Source organism: Notothenia rossii (assembly GCF_949606895.1).
Source record: "Notothenia rossii genome assembly, chromosome: 2".
NCBI lineage: Eukaryota > Metazoa > Chordata > Actinopteri > Perciformes > Nototheniidae > Notothenia > Notothenia rossii.
Window position 1 is genome coordinate 87,000,728 of NC_136904.1, and position 18,731 is coordinate 87,019,458.

An 18,731-nucleotide genomic window follows, 5' to 3' on the forward strand; every position below is an offset into this window, starting at 1 on the left:
TGCACAATTACGCACATTGAGAGACAGCATTGTTTTGTGCTGTGTGTGTGTGTGTGTGTGTGTGTGTGTGTGTGTGTGTGTGTGTGTGTGTGTGTGTGTGTGTGTGTGTGTGTGTGTGTGTGTGTGTGTGTGTGTGTGTGTGTGTGTGTGTGTGTGTGTGTGTGTGCGTGTACATACCGTCAGCTCTCCAGCTTTGGTGAAGGGCCACCAACCTCTCGATCTCTTCTGCTGGAAGATGGAGATTCTGTCTGTCCCGTCCGTCAACATGTCCACCTTACACGACTTTGCTGTCTTTGTCCCTCGAGGGAAACCATGCAGGTCCAACTCCAACGTGCCTACTCGACAGAGGCAAAGCACTTTATCAGTCAAACATGGTTGCACATTTTCTGTTCTGTTGCAAGGATGGAAAGCATTGCTTTATTCCTGAGTGATCATTAATCACAATGGATACCAACATGGAAGCAAAACTGAAAGTATATCGAACAATATAAAGATTTTTAAAGGGGAATACAAATTAAGGGGAAATTACAAGAAGAGTTAAGAAGAACAGATATTCTCCTTTTTGATAAATTCCAGCTATTTTATTTGTGTTGCGAGGTTCTGATCAGGAAAGAGGACATTTGACCAGGTTTAATTGAAAGGGAACCGTTCCATAATTTGCGGTGGAGTATAATGCGTTTTTTGGAAATAGCTTATATTATGATAGTTTGGCGATGTGCGATAGTGAGAGAGGAGAACATAATGGATATATGGCTTTTCCAATACACACACACACACACACACACACTCACTCACTCACTCACTCACTCACTCACTCACTCACTCACTCACTCACTCACCTAGGAAGTCGTCAGAAGACAGCGTCTCAAAGTCCCAAACCTGCAGACTGAGGATGGCAGGAAGCTTCTGCTCTGTTTTGTCCAGAGAGAAAATGTGCTCTCTCTTCCTCACCACTACTGTCTGTGAAGAGGTATGTGTTATACATTTGATATTCTTTGCAGGTCCTACTTTTTTCAGCAGGGATCATGAGGTGTGACCGTCAGTGTATTTGCCAGTACCTTCTCAGCAGGCAGATAGCAGAAGGGAAACACAAAGCGCCAGTTGAAGTTTCCCTCTCCGGTCAGAGAGTTGTAGTGGACGTCCGTCTCCTGTCGGTCGGCCTCTAAACCTTTCAACCAGCTACAGTGAAACAAAGACAGCAGCAGTGTTTACATAGACATTCAGTCTTAATTTGAAATTGAGGAATAAGTAGGCTAATGTTTGTACGAGAACATCTGCTTTTGTAACATAGAGTGATCACATGTTCTTTTTAATAATAAGATCTGCGGTTAAGACATTTATGATACTTACACAATTTGTTCTGCAGGCTAATCTCCACATATTAACACTTTTATGATTTTTTAAAAGCAAAAATGCAATCGCCTCGAGTAAAAAGCTCATTTAAGGCCATAGTTGAACTACATCCAAGGGGTTGCAGGGGACGAGATGAGCGAACTGGGGGTCGTAAAAATGCTAACTCATCTCCGGGTTTCAGGACTGATTCCTGCACCACCCTATACAGAAAAAGAGCTGGAGTTACCCCTTGACGTAGATATCACTGGACTGTTGACCAGTCAGGAAGTTGCTATCCTCCAGAATCACATCTTCTGTGTTCCAGATGATGATACGCAGCTCGTACCTGTACACAACGCATTGGGGTTCAACATGTCATTTTAGAAACAAGCATTGTTTTATTGCCCCTTTTAAAGAATGGCCTTTAGAGAGACAGCTCTCACCCTTTTGGTTTTCGCGGTGAAATGTCCACTGAAGGTCCAGGGTGAGGTGAGTCCATGGGAAACATATCTACCCACATCCGGACCTGACCCTACACACACACACACACACACACACACACACACACACGCACACGCACACGCACAGTAGAATATTCAAACAGTTTCTGATGCAGATACATGTAAATACTCCTCAACATCAGTCTGTCTCATACTATTGCACTCAACCCAAAATAAGTAGCACTATACTAAGCGTAGTTCTAGATTGGCTCCATCAGATCGTATTGGACTTACAGTTGTTAAATAGTTTAAGAAAAATACCTGATCCATGCCGGGCCGAGCCTTGTTGAACAGAGTTCTGGTCTCGATGTGTTCTGGCACCAGCTTGCATCCCACAACCGGGATCTCTGACCAGCGGTGCAGGATCTTTAGAGACAAGTGCTCATAGGACTCCAGAGGCTCGTCTGAGATGTGTGCACACATCATTAATGTCTCACTCACTCACACACACACACACACACACACACACACACACACACACACACACACACACACACACACACACACACACACACACACACACACACACACACACACACACACACACACACACACACACACACACACACACACACACACACACACACACACACACACACACACACACACACACACACACACACACACACACACACACACACACACACACACACACACTTCTTTACCTTCAATCATGAAGAGCGTCTTGCCACCAAAAACTTTGTCCGCCACAGTGATGCGTCCTGGAGCAAATTTAGGTTCCCCCAGACCGTTATCTCTGCAGCGCTTAGACAGCAGCTCTGAAGGCTTCAGGCAGTCCCTCCAGGCATTATAACCGTCACTAACAGACGAACAGAGAGTGTCATTATCAAACCAATTTTTAAGGTTTTGATTCAAAGTTTGGAAAGATTTCTCCATGGCAGTCCTTCCTACTTAGATTTGTTTGTTTGGATGAAATAACAATGAAATAGGAACACAGAGATGACAAACGTATGAACTATGAGTACAACCAGCAGGATTAATCATAAGAATGAAGTGTGAAACATAACTCTGGTGAATAGGACCCTGGTTTCCTCAACAAAAACAAACCTTGTCTCCAAGATGGTGGAAAAAGCCCCCATCAAGACAGAAGAAAGTCTACATATATTCATACAGTTGCAGAAGGAAACCCATCTGCTTTCACTGCACTTTGGCCAATAAAAAAACATATTTGTACAGTATGCAGTAGCATTTAAAATGGTTTGGATTATTGAAAGCTAATGTACTTCTTCATGGTGGATTGCACTTATTGTAAGTTGCTTCTAATAAAAGAGTCTGCTAAGTCAAACATAGATATAATGTTCACAATCAGCAGGAGCTCCACGAAGGCACAGGCCCAGACTCACAGGCTGTACTCAGTCGGGAGTCCACAGGTGGCTCTGTGTCGGCTGTAGAATCGGTTCTCCAGGTCGATGCGAGTCTCTCCGATCAGGTCGTCCCCGCCCACCATGTCATAGTCATAGATCACCACCGACAGCAGAGACTCCTGAGGGAATGACGCCTGCATCTCAAAAGAACTACAAGCAGGAGTTGGAGAAGTTATGTTTCAAGTATAAAACAAAAATATTGCCTGAGTTTAGTTGTACTTTTAAAATGAGGGAGAAGCTGTCAGTCACACACCTTCCAAACACAGGGTTCAGCTGTTTGGGAATGTAGTTGTCTCTGTCTTTGATTTCATTCTTGCCAAGCCGAAGCACAATGTAAGGGTCGGACTTTCCATCCGGATCAGATGGGTGCAGGTTAGATGCCTGGAGAGAGAGAGAAGAATATAAATAGAATATCTAATCTAATATGGTAATTACACAACTACAAAGTCATGTATCCTGCACCCTACATATTGGTGATATTATACATGTTGTAAAAGGCGTACGAATAAGTTCAAATATAATTTAAAGAGTATCCTGCAGGAATACAATAGTTCAAATAGCTAAGATGTGCAATGCGGTATTAAAACCAAAGCATTACAGACAGCAAACATGACGAAAAAACACTGTGTGACAAAAATGTCTTCGTACAATAGGAAAAATGTGTGATTTGTAATTCTGTGCCATATCAAGTTCACTTGATTTGATTTGAAAGGGCAACAACAGCCTAAGTGATCAATGTACATTTATTACTTTAAATAAACAGAAAACTGGAAGCTCTCACCAAACACAATATCTCCATAACTTTCTATTTTCTTGCAGGCATTTTAAACACTTCAGTTAAAGAAGCTTAGTTACTTCAAATGCAATATATTTCCCCCAGGTGTTTGGACAGTTACAGTATGATGAGATGCTCTAAACAGCTGTGCAGTTTAGTGTAAATGACAAACTGATCTGTAGGAATGAGGACGTACAGAGACGATGTAAACCCTTATGAGGACTTGGACCTTCCCGTTGTCAGGGACTCCTCTGTTGACTTTGATGTCTCCCATGTCAGCGGCATCTTCCCACTCCTCCACCTCGTCCTCATTCATCTTGTACAGGCAGAATCGCCCCTGCAGAGAAGATTTAACACAAAGTGTATTAGATCAATAGTTAGGATATGTCATTGGTTTCCAGGGAGGACATTCAACTATTGTCTCACCTTAAATTTGCCAACAAATCTCTCATCACTCGCTCCCTCTTCCTCATTGGCTTTCCCTCTGAACAGCTCATATGTGCTCACCCAGTCATCAAAAGGCCCAAACTCTGCCTCCAGCTCCTTGTTGTACAGCTGTAGAGACATTATCAGCACACAAACATTTTTTACCAACACATATTCATAAGGTTTTTTATCTCTTAGAATCATAGACTGCTTAGAATATATAATTAACTATTTATGCAGACTGGAGAATCCACTCAGATCTTTGCTTTACAACAACAACAACAACAACAACAACAACATTCATCCTTGTATAGGTCAAATTATATCTTTAACAAATGCACAAAATATTCAAACCAAACAATCCTGGTAAAAACAACAATTTTACAGTGTATCCTTTTTGCACACTGATCTGAGGCACCCACTCTATAAACCAATGATAACTTGCATTGTACACTGAACAAAAATATAAACGCAACACTTTTGTTTTTGCTCCCATTTTTCATGAGATGAAATCAAAGATCTAAAACATTTTCTATTTACACAAAATAACCATTTCTCTCAAATATTGTTCACAAATCTGAAAAAATCTGTGATAGTGAGCACTTCTCCTTTGCCGAGATAATCCATCCCACCTCACAGGTGTGGCATATCAAGATGCTGATTAGACAGCATGATTATTGCACAGGTGTGCCTTAGGCTGGCCACAATAAAAGGCCACTCTGAAACGTGCAGTTTTGCTTTATTCGGGGGGTCTGGGGGGGTTCCGAAAACTCTAGGGTTAAACCCTAACCCTAACCCTAACATGTCACCCATTGAGCATGTTTGGGATGCTCTGGATCGGCGTATACGACAGCGTGTTCCAGTTCCTGCCAATATCCAGCAACTTCCCCCCCCCAGACCCCCCCAATAAAGCAAAACTGCACGTTTCAGAGTGGCCTTTTATTGTGGTCAGCCTAAGGCACACCTGTGCAATAATCATGCTGTCTAATCAGCATCTTGATATGCCTCACCTGTGAGGTGGGATGGATTATCTCGGCAAAGGAGAAGTGCTCACTATCACAGATTTTTTCAGATTTGTGAACAATATTTGAGAGAAATGGTTATTTTGTGTATATAGAAAATGTTTTAGATCTTTGAGTTCATCTCTTGAAAAATGGGAGCAAAAACAAAAGTGTTGCGTTTATATTTTTGTTCAGTTTATATCCTGATAGGTGTAACACAACTAATAGGAGAGCAAGGAAGCTGTCAATCAAAACAGTCGATATACAATCTAACCTGTGTTTTCTGTTGTCCGTTACTCTATTTGTTTTTAGCAGTCTTTCATTTGGAGCATCTAGTTGGAAATCAGTCAGTGTCTGCTGTGACCTTGATGAACTTGCAGTGTTCATGCACTAATTACCTTTAGTGTGGCTAATTTAGTAGACTGGACAATGTTTGTCTCCAGGGTTCCTTTCTCTTTCAGTTTTTTCTTCTTGTCTCCATCTGAGAAGCTGACTGATGAAACAAACAAGACACAAAGCGAAGTGGCATGGATGTGAAGAGAAATCAAAAACATGTGTTTGCATTGTGATGTCAAAGCAGTTAACTGCAAGGAAGACAAAACCAAATCCATCACGTTTTAACAACTTAAGAAACACCATGATCCCTATTGTCATTCATAAGGCTAGAAATGACACAAGAGTGGTTTAAAAAGTACCAATTAGTTCCATGATCCAATAAGTACTGTAAGGTATGCAGCATGTTTTCAATCAAAGGTTGCCAAATACTGATTTGTCCAGAGACCATCAGCATCTGAAACATAGGCAAGCTTAAGTGCAGTTATAGCATTGTCCCCTTTTTTTAATTAACACTCTAGTTTGCTTGACTGTTGCTGCTCTCTCTCTTGCTAAGGGGCCAACTTTAAATGCTGCTGACATTTGTACCTTATATACCTTTAATGACAATCTTTAACTATTTTAGCTGCATGTCTTTGTCCTTACCTAAGGAGCTTATTCCAGTGCTGAGCAAGCCCTCCAACGGCAAAGCTGCAAATCACAACAATATGTGTGTGTGGGTCGGGGGGAAAAATGATTGAGTAACCCATCCTGAAACCACTTGCATATTTATATATTATATAAGATCTAAATTGATAGTATCAGTGGTGAAAATATTAAAGTAAGTGGACTTTTGCAAAGGTCTCCATTCACATTAATGCGGCAAAAATAAAAATGCACTATGGTTTTTATTCAACACAACTTCATGTTTTTGGAAATCATTCCTATTTTCTACCATTGTTTACCTTTACCTTCAATATAGCTGCTAGTCAGAATGTTGTGATTGTTATTTAAAAACTGTAATGTTTCTGGTGTCAGAAACCCGATAAAGAATAAAATAATACTTAATTTCAACCAAGTGTTCAAAGATAACCTAATGTCCCATCAGAGGTGTTCATACCTTTTTCAAAGACCTTGGGGAATAAAGAGCCGTCCTGTTTGGCCTGGAACAAAAACAGAAGGGCACATGTTTCATTATTTGACTTACACGTTTTGGTTCTTTTGCAACATAACTCAGATATCAGTGCTACCTGTTTCTCCACAGATGCGTAGTATTTGGACCACCAGTCGATGACACACTCTGCTGATTCGTCAGCTATGGTCCTTTTCTTCCTCTTGGTGGAGCGACCACGAGTGCCATCTATTTTGCTGTCCTGGATTAAAAATACACAAAGAAAAAACATGCAAAAGATTATTTAAATGATGATAATATGTTATCAATAACAACATTATTATTATTATTTATTAAATTATTTATATATGCAGTATCTCTCACCCTTTTCTTCCTGGGTTTTTTTCCCGGGGTGGGTTGAGCTGGAGGCGGAGGAAGAGGAGGAGGAGGTGGAGCTTCCTCCTCCACAGTGATCAGGAAATCTTCACTTGTTAGTACCGCGGATGAACTGGTCTCTCCAGCAAACTGAAACAGTCCTATTGGGAGAGAGACACAAATACATCTTCCAATGGGAAAAGATCTACTTAGCCGACTGGACTGGAGGATCAATCAAGCTATCATGATTTTGAAATCATAACACCAACAGGACGTTTTCTGTCACATCAATAGATGAAGTTAGAGGAACAACATGAGATGTGCCTGAACATTTCCAGCGAGTGTGCTTACACATTTTCAGTATTTTTCAAGTTCAATAATGAATTTTCAAGCTCACAAGGCAAATTGTTCATAAACCCAGAGCATTTGCATTTGAGTAAAGAGGAGATTTTAAGGTTTAAAAAAATCTTTTTTTAACATAAAAATATGAAAAAATACTTTTAGAATTGGTTTTATGATTGCAAAGATTTTCAAAGCAACAATAGCTTTTTCTCCACCGTCAAACCACAACGTAAGATGGCATCAACAAAAACAAGAGAGACCAATGTAGAAGTTGTTGTTGACCATACCAATATAATACGCTTGTTCTGCTTCTTAGCTTTCAATAACAGCAGCACATTGGACACCAACACAAAGTCACACACAAATTTATTACCTTCATCGCTTAGTTGCTCTGGCGTCAGGACCTTGGGGGGTTGGTGTGTTTCTACAGGAGCAGGCAGGGCTGGGGGGGGAGTGTATTTGAAGGCCTTGAGATTGTTGATGATGTGGTTTCCAACCAATGTGCTGCGACCAAAGGCCCGCCAATCCACAACAGTGATGCTGAGAGGAGGGTGGAGGAGCTCGTTTTCTGGTAACTCCTAAAGCACGGCAAAAGAGAGAAGAAATGTTATGTTATGAAAATAAAAGATTAAATAAACGTATTCATTCCTCAGCCAGACTCGACCCAGGGACACCCTTGTACACTTCATGGGCAAGAAACATGTTTGATTGTTGAACATCCAGTTCCAAACCAGGGGAGTACACTGTCAGCTTTCCATAAGATGTATAAACTCACATTCAGCCTCCAGAGCAATAAGGTCTATCGATGCTCTGTTAGTCTTACCAGCACTATGGCATCAACCAGCGTGGTGAAGTTTGGGTTGGACTTGTACTTCTGAATTACGGAGGAACGCAGGGTTTTACCGGCACACTCTATGAAGACCTAGACAAAAGAAAGTGTTGCTTATTTCATTTCCTGCTGGTTTTATCTTTTTTTTTTAATTTAAAGCGTTCACAATTTTTTAGATCCTATCTAGTGTGAATTAAGTGGTCGAGGCAAGACTCATTTAAAGCTACTTCATACCCGAAGGCAACCTGAAGTGCTATAGATATAAAGCACAATACACAAATGATAAAAAAACAATAAAAGCAAGATGCATCACTTGGTAACCCTGATTCTCTAAATGCATGAAGTGTGTGTGTGTGTGTGTGTGTGTGTGTGTGTGTGTGTGTGTGTGTGTGTGTGTGTGTGTGTGTGTGTGTGTGTGTGTGGCCTAGCATTACTATCCTTGTGGAGACCTAAATCTGTTTACACAGTCTCGTGTGGGGACTGGCTTCCCTTATGGGGACAAAATGGAGGTCCCCATGAGGGGAATCCTTAATTTTAGGCTTGGTTAGGTTTAGGGTAATGGTTAGGGTTAGGCATGTGTTGGTAATGGTTAAGGTTAGGATAAGTCTCCAGGAAATGCATGGAAGTCAATGTAATGTCCCCTGAAGTAATGTATACATGGTGTGTGTGTGTGTGTATATGTGTATGTGTATGTGTGTGTGTATGTGTGTGTGTGTGTGTGTGTGTGTGTGTGTATACCTGTGGACGATCAACAGACAGGAACTGAACCTTCTTCAGCTCTCTCAGACCCCAGAATAACACCTGGTGGACAGAACACACACAAAAAGGTTTGGTAACTAAAACATCTCTGGTCGGATTATGAGTCCAAATATCTTTGATAGAAAAAATTCTAAAATTGACGTAAGAAAGTCCTGTAGTGTAAACATTTTAAACCCCTTAACCTTTTATATTATCAAGATAAAACAATCGTATAATGGCAAAAGAGCATCGATAGTAGAACAATATAATGTTTTATTGACATAAAATAAAGAAACAGGGTACCAAATACATAGCATGCATAGAGTCCGAAAGCACACACACCTCCAGCCTGTAGGTACTGAGAACAGGTCTGATGTTGGCAGGGACTGTGTAGAAGCCGTCTTCTCCTTCCTCCAACGCCGGCAGACGCTGCTCTGCGGACTTTTGGATCTACACATTCATGACAACGAACCTAAATCATTACAAGAGATTCTTTCTATGTTCTTCATCGTTCATCATCATTGCACGAGACAAGGACCTGCTTGTTATCTTTCTCAAAGTTTTACCATTATTTTATTTTCATTTAGTTTCTTATTTGAATATTCGTATATCACAAGTACAGTTATCATAATGGACAAGTATATATTTTATTGAGATTTATATTTAAGTTTAATATATTATTCTAGAGTAGACCTTCTTAATTATTTTGCATTGTGTACCGTTACTTTAAGAGAACGCTCCCTGGCGCATTTACTTCAGTTACACTGTCGAGTCACACAGTTTACTTACCGTGTCATTTTAAGTTTCATATCAACAAGCAAAGGAAACCTTCTGGATTTTACCTGCTTATTAAATCAAATCAAATATAACGTGTTGTATTCTTTTGTGAAACTCCATCAGATAGATACGAGTAGGCCATGGATAACAACTGGATCACATTTCTGCGGTCTCAGTCAGGATGGAAACTAAACGTTTAATAGACTGGCCTGCAGTAGCTCGAATGCAGCCAGCAGGTCTCCCCCAGGCTGGCTGCCACAGTGCAGCGAGCTGTACTGCAGAGTCGGGGGGGTGTAGGCGTCGGAGGCCAGCCGGACCTCAGGTACTGCCACCGTGGCTCCCAGGTACTCCGCCTTACCCTGCAGGAGGAAATCAGACAGAGGACCCCCCAATTCAATTACAACGACCTAAAACATTGATGAAACCAATGCGGGATGGACCATCTGCTACACTGGAAATAACTCATTCAGTGAATCTGCCTAAGCACAAACAAATCATTTATTCTGTCTACCACGCTAAGTCTTTTGGGGTGAGTAGACACATTTTTTTGTTTTTTATGTCTCTGATTATGAGTGTTCTATAGTATTACATGTGTGTGTCAACTGCTTTAAAGTCAAAGCTGCACAACCAAATGAAAATGTTCTCAAAGATTGTATCAAGCTTTGAGAAAATCTATGAATATGAATTGTTAACATCAAATCAGAAATATGGGTTCTCATGATAGCACTCTTTTGTCGAGTAAATCCTAAAATAGTTTTTGTTGATGTTGCGGATGTAGCTGCTGTAATGCAAGAAAACATTTAGATCTGAGCTGAGAATAAAGTAATAGTTTCTCGTTTTGTATTGTATCGTGTTGTTTCGTATCGTAATGTATTGCATCGATTTGTAATGTATTGTGACTAGGGATGTCCCGATCACCTTTTTTTGCTCCCGATCCGATTCCGATCATTTGATTTTGACAATTAGCTGATACCGATTTTTCCCGATCCGATCTTTATGCAATGCATTAAGAGAAAAAAAAGAAAAAAAGCATTCAAGTTGTCCCTTAAGGTTATTTTTTTAATTTAAATTGGATATTCTATCCAACATGGATATATCTTCTTTCTTTCACAGCAGCATTGGATCAGTTCAGTTGTGCAGCATTGGATCAAAACAAATAAAGCTTATCAGTACTCGTTAGCTTACTGCTACAATTAGACACTGCGCCCTGCCCACTCTGTTGCCAGATTTGAGAAATAAGCAACCAGGTCTATGAAAACAAGCCCCAAAGAAGCAACACATACATGATGTTGTGTCATTTGAAACCAAAACTAAGGCCTCAGGATGATTTTAAGACTTGAACATGGGCATTTTTGTTTTGTAACAATGAATAAAAAAAAAAAAGTATTTAAAAAAAAAAAAAAAAAATCCCAATCCCGATTTTTTTCTCCCGATTCCGATCTTTTGAAAATCACGTGATCGGCTCCGATCCCCGATCACGTGATCGGATCGGGACATCTCTAATTGTGACGTATCTTGCCGTATCTTGCCGTATTGTTTCGTATCGTGACGTATCGTGACGTATCGTATCAAAGTAGTATTACCAGTGCGTCCTCGTCGTACACCTCGATGACAATGCGTGGTGGCTCCTCCTGGATGTGCTGCAGGTCTCCACTCAGCATCAGGCGGCCCATCGGCAAACACTGATTCCATGTCGGGCTGAGAGTCTGACTGATCACCTGACAGCAACAAAAACACACACCATGAACACAAACACATAAACAATCAGAACTTAAAACAGACCACCTTGTCACTGTGCACCGAAGCAACTATTATTGTAATGCTAGCGAAATATTTTGTCAATGCTGCGAAGTTTGATCCACATCATTTAGATGGTACACATGTTTTTTTTTCTCTTTTTCTAAGTGTATTCAAATAATGAAAGGCACAAGCTGCAATAAGACACAAGTTCACCTGTTACCCAGGCAGCTAGACCAGGGGTTCCCAAAGTGGGGGTCGCGACCCCCCGGGGGGTCGCAAAACCCCGGGTGGGGGTCGCAAGATGATTACAAAATAAAAATGGAAAATAAAAAAATAAAAAATGTATAAAAAAGAATTGATTATTTTTTGTAATAATAAAAAAAAAAAAATTATGAATAATAACGTTTGCATAGACATTTTCAGGGGCGGACTAGTCATCTGTATAATTTTCCCCGCAATGAGGCGATTGCAGCGAGTGCAGCCCCCCCCCCCTCGTCGACAGGGGGTCACCAGTCTCTGGCACTGTTATTTTGGGGGTCGCGGGCTGAAAAGTTTGGGAACCCCTGAGCTAGACGACCAGTATCCCAGAACACATTATTAATGTTCTAGGAATAAAAACACACACTTACGTTGGTGGTTTGGCTGTTGGATAGATATGTGACCCGGGCGAACGGGTCGGACAGGCCGGTGTTGTCTGCAGCGATGAGACCCCGGGCCTGATACATGTGGCACCTCATCTCAAATTCATACTGCTCTGGAGACAAAGACATACACACAACTAAACATGTAGTTTAGGGTGACTTAAAAGCACATCCCAAAAACACGTTTATCCTCCTAGATAACTGATGTGGAAGCTTACATAAATATAATGTAACTGGAGTTATACTGTTCATGTCATGGTTCTTATTGCAATTTCAACAGTGAATCCTTTTAGTTGCATTTCTTTATCTTCATGTGTGGCTAATTCGCCCCCTTTTTTTCTCTCCGTGAAGTCAGTTTCTCTTTACTCCCTTTCTTGATAACATTTGTACCATGAGAAGATAGAGAAAAGTGAGCTAGCCTCCCCTGCTTCGTTCCCACTGTGATACTATGTGTGTACTATGTGTGATAGTTGTCAGACACCCTGAGGCTTGATCTCTGTCCTTTTCAGCTGAAAACCTGTTGATTCTGTTCAACTTTCTTGAGACAAAAGATACATGACATGTTACTTGTTAGACGCTTTTATCCAAAGCAACTTACATATTCAATACTGTGGACTATCCCCACAGGAGCAAAGACAGCTGTTGTAACTTCACTGCTTAGTCATGTCTCACTTGGAGACTCACATTGAATTTCCACGACAAAGGCAAAAAAGTACCTGTCCTGTAAATAAACATGCTCAAGACAAATTATGTTTGGTATCTTAGCCGCAGAATTGAATTATTTTGTCCTCATTGACCTAAAATCTGTGCTGTTATTTGCAATATGGGAAGATCAAAGTCAAAAAACTAAAAGTAACCAGATAAATGGAGGGATCGGCTAAATTCCAAACCACCCCCTACACCCTACCCCTACACACTACCCCTCCGTTTGCACGTTCGAGCAGAGGGTCCGCCACATTAAGTGCTCTTCCAAACCAACGAGTGTGGAGGGGGAGTGGGTTATCAAGCCCTCAAACAGCGAGTCTGCATCGGTGCTGACTTCACCTGCTGCCCTACATGACCGGTCTCAACGCTGTGTGTGTCTGTCAGGAAACACGATGTTTACAAGTAGTTCCAGCAAACATCCACTGATAAACTGCGATGTTAACAACCTCATGATACCCTCATATTTTATTAATTTAGGATCATACCTGTGTTTAGTCTAGAAAAAGGTAAATGTGTGCATTTTATTATAAAATTGTGTATATTTACAGACTGTTGGAAAAACCAAGAAGCTTATAAACCAGGTTTAAAACTAAAAGAGCAACACAATTAAAGACGTTTGGAGTTTTATTTTAGTTATTAATTAAATGTTTTGTCAAAGAGATGCTGATTTGAAACCGTTACATACAACTACGGCATTTCCTGTTTCTGCCGGAGAGAGGGGAGTTTGTTCCAAAGCTTGCCGCTGTATTTACTCCCTCCATCTGACAGGAGGGAGCCTCGTTTAGCTGCGAGTGTCACTCCGCCACGGAGTGGGAGTGGTTTAGGGTGTGGTTTGGAATTGGGCCTTAGTGATAATCTGTCGCTCACCTGTGCAGAGCAGGCTTTTGGGAGGGCAGCTGGCGTCAGCGCCCCCTGTGGCCGGGCTGAACCCCGCAGGGAGGTCGTCCAGCATGTGATTGGAGTCTGAGCAGGTTCCAAACCACAGATACACATCCACCTTCGCTTGGACTGAAAAGCCTGCAACACGCTTCCCTGGAGGCTGCACACATACACAAATGCATTTAGGAGTTTCCTCTGCCAGCCTGCCCAGATTGAAAAATATTAAAGGTCACCTATCATACTGTTTTCCATCAATATATTATAGGTCTCAGATATATAAACATGTCTCTGAAGTGTTTGGCTCGAAACACCAAACAGATCATTGCAGCATCCCATAATCCCCTCTGTTTCAGCCCTGTTTCAAAAGTGCTGATTCTCTGTCTGAGATGAAAATAAGGAGCCACTCCCCACGCCCCTCTGAGAGATATTTGGTTAAAAAGAACACAAAGGTGCTCTAGGAGGAGATTCAGGTGATAAGGTGGGCGGGGGTTACCTTGGTTGGTGATTGGCTAATGGTTACACAAGCCAACAAATCGTTATGACATCATAAAGTGGCCAAATTCTGATCAGCTCATTTTCAGAAAGGTTTTTATAGAAATGGATCAGGACAGAAAGAGAGAGAATCTTTTTCCATGAAACTTTCAGAATCTCTTTACACAGAGGGGACACATGTTGATGTATAAAAGGCATGAAAATGTGGATTTTGCTCAACAGGTGACCTTTAAGTTTCAAGGCAGTCTGTGTGTGTGTGTTTGTGTGTGTGTGTGTGTGTGTGTGTGTGTGTGTGTGTGTGTGTGTGTGTACCTTTAGGAACAGTGTTATTATCTTCCCACAGTGGGTTCCTCGGGCCTCCTGGCTGCTGGAGAACAGCAGGTCTCTGGCGCGGACCCGAGCGTACGCAACACGCTTGTTGTTACTTAACAACCACACAAACATGTCTGGCACAGTGTGCTGGGGCTGTAGATGTGAAGGTGTAAACATATGTGTAAGAAAATGTTGGAAATACAAGGTAAATAAAGTGGTTTATCATAAACCGATTGTCAGAATGTACGTAACACACACACACAATATACACACACACCTCCTCCACAAGGAAGCGTAGTTTTTGGGTGAGTTTCGTTGCTTTCTGCAGCATTTCTTTCACACCGCCAGCTTTTCTCTTCCTCTCTCCCAAGGACTGGGCCTCATCCATCATACTCTCCTGAAAAACACACACACACGTTCATTTTCCTTCGTTATTATTATTTTCGGCATATGAACAGATGAACGGAAAAAACACTGATGCCATTAAAAGTCTAACATGTAGAGCATTTTTCAAGATCTTACAAAAGAAAATTCTTAGATTTTCCCACCAGTTCCTGTTTGCACATGGTGAGGCGTTTCCTGTCCAGCTGTGTCAGGTAGCTGGACTTCATCTCTGCCTTCAACTTGGCCGTTGCTGTTGTGATGAAACCCCTGCAGATACACAGTTTGAGGGCTTGACTGTCACTTGGGCAAGAGGTACATTGTTAGATACACTTAAAACACTTGTTTGTATGCTAGTACTGTAGGTCCCATGTTATTTTGGTTCTCTGTGAATTACCATCCCAATGAAGCTGATCAGCAGCAGGTGGAAGGAGCATTCGGTGACATGTATCATGGAGGTACACGTGACTGTCATCACTCTTACCAATATAAGGTTATAGTCGACTTATAGTTGTGTGTCATAGAGTACAACATTAGGCAATTTGCAGTGGCGACTGGTCATTAGGGGCAGGTGGGGCACAGTGTCAGCAGAAAGTAATTCAAATAATAATTCCAAATAAATGCAAAAAAAATACATCTGAAAATATATTTTAAGATGATGTTTAATCATCTGATTCGTCTGTACATTGCTGTTTTAGTCTGTGGTCTTCTAATTAGTGTCTACAGTGTGCCTATTGAGACATTTTGAGCGACGTGGGTCAAGCCCCGATCTAGCCCCTCTCTCTCACTGTCTAATGGGTGCTGTGAAAACTACACTGCGCATGCTCAGAGTATTTTTTGTATTCAATGTGTGCGGCAAAAAAATAATCACCAGTGGGGCACTGAGCTGACATACCTACCAAGCGTCATCTCATAATTCAGAGAGCTGATTGGCTGTAAGTACGTGTGCCGCGAAAATAGTAGTTGTTTCTGAAGAGGAGACGAGAGAGAGCAGCGTATAGCGATTACAATCAGGAAAACGGAAAATGAATGAAGTTGACAATCTACCGTACTTCAGCTTTGGTAAGTTCTTTTTATTTCATATCTTTTGTTGATCTTCTGTGTTTTGCCTATAGGCTATTGCTCTGCTGGATCGATTGATATTGTGACCTGATGAGTGTCTGTCCCCCCCCCCCCCCCCCCTCCTCTCTATCGGAACCTGCAGCTATTTGTTTACGTGTTTAAAAAAGCACCAGAAGCTTATATATACACTTCTAAGTTGTTCGTGCCCCTCCACTTTTGTACATATAAAAACGCCACTGGCAATTTGTAATACATAATCGCCTGACAAAGGTTATATGAGCTGACTGCAATTATTTATATTGTAAGTCATCTTCTGCGCACAATAAATAAAATACATTTCTGGCCTCGTTCTGCTGCAATTTTAATGTAGGCTATAAATCAGTAATATACTTTCTCACAATGAAGCAATGAGCTGGGTGTCCATAGAAGTCATGTATCTACAAACATCCAAAAATGAATATGAAGTTATAGATTGTTCATGTTTATGAATTGTCTTCCATGTTTTAGATTGTGTAACCTGCCTGCCTTGTGCAACCTACCTGGCGTCCATGCAGAATTCTTTGAGTATGGTTAGAAGCAAAAGCTCTGCTCCTGGGTCAGACTTCCTGTGCAGCTCTGCTACAGTGGCCACACCCTCTTCCTAAGAGAAAATCAAAACATTTTAACTTGTTATTTCAGTGATTTTTCACTTTAACAAATACATAAATTCACTGTTATATTTTGTATATATTTTTTACATTTATGAAATCACAATAATGTGTCAGTTGTTGCAACAATGTTTTATAATCCTCTTTAACCATTGTAAGGATTTTACAAATTCCCATAATTTGGCAATATTAGTATGCATGTGTGTGTGTGTGTGTGTGTGTGTGTGTGTGTGTGTGTGTGTGTGTGTGTGTGTGTATACACATACAAACAGAACAGCTATATTCTCCAGCAGGTTAGAGTTGTGGAGTCGGTAGGTTCTGTTCTCCCAGTGACTCAGCAAAGTAATGCATGGCTTCTGCTTCTCCATGGGAAGATACATGAAGTACCTAAATGTGAACACATACATGAGAAATGAAAGAATTGTGTGAGTAACATTCTGTTTTTAGACTTCTCTGTTTCAGTGTGTGTACTCTGTATGAATGCTCTGTAGTTGATCTGATTGAAATTGTGATTTTAATCTCAAAACCGCTACAGTATTTTCAGGCAGAAATTTGGGACAATTATTTTGACAGAAACCTTAAAACTGAACTAACTGGCTGCTAGAGTTAACTTTGATTTAAACATTTGTAGAATACTAAGAGCTTTATTGAGTAGGGGTAACTGTATTAAGGGTTAAACTCATATCTTTATAACTTAGGGTTTAATTTAATTGTAAACTATTGTGCCACTAAAACGTTTAATTAACAACTCAGGAGTGAGCCAGTCTAGATTTCCTTTTGAGGGCCACCAGCTGCAGAGAGTTAACTAATTAAAGGGGCGTGGCCCCACAGCTGGGACAACTCAGCAATCAGGTGTCCATTTTAGGTAGCACTTTCCTGGAGCGTCAGCTTCAGACTGACAAAGACTGACAAAGGAGTCCTGTTGGAGTCACGAGGGAGGCCAAGATGAGGTAAATCATACTTTAAATAAGTATCGCTGGTGTTTTTATCCACTCTTGCTAAAAACATGTGTATATTCTCCATTCCTGTTCATGTGTCTTCTCGCAATTATTACTGGCCCTGTGCATCTCCTAATCGTTATAACCGGCCTGCTCCCGTCTATCCCACATGCTCCACTTAGATCCAACATCTCGTTTCAGGGGGGCTGTGGAACTGCCAGTCAGCTTTTCCTAAAGCTGACTTCATCTCTGGCTACGCTTCCCTGCAGTCTCTGGATTTCCTTGCTCTCACTGAGACCTGGATCACTCCATCCAACACATCCACCCCAGCAGCTCTCTCCACAGCATATTCCTTCTCCCATACACCCAGACCCTCTGGCAGAGGAGGTGGCACTGGTCTCCTGCTCTCTCCCAAATGGAGCTTCTCCCTCTTCAAGCTACCTAATTTCACTCCTTCCACCTTTGAATTCCATGCCGTCACAGTAACCCATCCTTTACAATGAACCATTGTTGTTCTCTACCGTCCACCAGGCGCCTTGGGGGACTTCTTGGAGGAATTAGATAATCTCCTCTCACACATCCCTGAAACTGGCCCTCCCGCTGTACTTCTCGGAGACTTCAACCTCCAGACGGGGAAGATAGACAAACTAACATCTCTGTTAACCACCTTTGCTTTCTCACTGTCTCCATCCCCACCAACTCATAACGCTGGCAATGTCCTTGATCTCAAGGAACTGCACTACTTCTAACCTCTCTGTAAACCCGCTTCGCACATCCGATCACTTCTTCATTTCATTCTCTCTACCCCTTTCCAAACATAACAAACGAATCTCTTCTAATTCTGCACCTGTACGCCGTAACCTCCGTTCCCTCTCCCCCTCTACCTTTGCCTCATCGGTGCTCTCAGCCCTCCCTTCCTCTGACTCGTTTCCAACTCCTGCCTCCAAACTCTGCAGCAGAAACTCTCCTCTCTACTCTCTCATCCTCTCTGGACTCTCTGTCCTCACATCTCGGTAGGCTCGTCAGTCCCC

General features: G+C 41.5%; 1 protein-coding gene across 1 annotated transcript in view; it reads right to left on the bottom strand.

The window, feature by feature from the left end:
• fer1l6 (fer-1 like family member 6) overlaps positions 1 to 18,731 on the bottom strand; it is a 28,234-nt gene that overhangs the window by 3,682 nt on the left and 5,821 nt on the right. Inside the window, exons 7-36 of the mRNA XM_079665791.1 lie at positions 17,635 to 17,681; positions 17,029 to 17,149; positions 16,655 to 16,755; positions 15,221 to 15,323; positions 14,950 to 15,069; positions 14,673 to 14,825; positions 13,857 to 14,028; positions 12,273 to 12,397; positions 11,487 to 11,621; positions 10,113 to 10,262; positions 9,469 to 9,576; positions 9,127 to 9,189; positions 8,383 to 8,481; positions 7,933 to 8,137; positions 7,227 to 7,378; positions 6,982 to 7,104; positions 6,852 to 6,894; positions 6,398 to 6,442; positions 5,818 to 5,912; positions 4,419 to 4,547; positions 4,189 to 4,329; positions 3,471 to 3,598; positions 3,197 to 3,367; positions 2,498 to 2,652; positions 2,094 to 2,236; positions 1,776 to 1,864; positions 1,580 to 1,678; positions 1,059 to 1,179; positions 840 to 960; positions 178 to 335 (exon numbers count right to left, since the gene is read on the bottom strand). Coding sequence (XP_079521917.1) covers positions 178 to 335; positions 840 to 960; positions 1,059 to 1,179; positions 1,580 to 1,678; positions 1,776 to 1,864; positions 2,094 to 2,236; positions 2,498 to 2,652; positions 3,197 to 3,367; positions 3,471 to 3,598; positions 4,189 to 4,329; positions 4,419 to 4,547; positions 5,818 to 5,912; positions 6,398 to 6,442; positions 6,852 to 6,894; positions 6,982 to 7,104; positions 7,227 to 7,378; positions 7,933 to 8,137; positions 8,383 to 8,481; positions 9,127 to 9,189; positions 9,469 to 9,576; positions 10,113 to 10,262; positions 11,487 to 11,621; positions 12,273 to 12,397; positions 13,857 to 14,028; positions 14,673 to 14,825; positions 14,950 to 15,069; positions 15,221 to 15,323; positions 16,655 to 16,755; positions 17,029 to 17,149; positions 17,635 to 17,681 — 3,615 coding nt within the window. The remainder of the gene's footprint in view (positions 1 to 177; positions 336 to 839; positions 961 to 1,058; positions 1,180 to 1,579; positions 1,679 to 1,775; positions 1,865 to 2,093; positions 2,237 to 2,497; positions 2,653 to 3,196; positions 3,368 to 3,470; positions 3,599 to 4,188; positions 4,330 to 4,418; positions 4,548 to 5,817; positions 5,913 to 6,397; positions 6,443 to 6,851; positions 6,895 to 6,981; positions 7,105 to 7,226; positions 7,379 to 7,932; positions 8,138 to 8,382; positions 8,482 to 9,126; positions 9,190 to 9,468; positions 9,577 to 10,112; positions 10,263 to 11,486; positions 11,622 to 12,272; positions 12,398 to 13,856; positions 14,029 to 14,672; positions 14,826 to 14,949; positions 15,070 to 15,220; positions 15,324 to 16,654; positions 16,756 to 17,028; positions 17,150 to 17,634; positions 17,682 to 18,731) is intronic.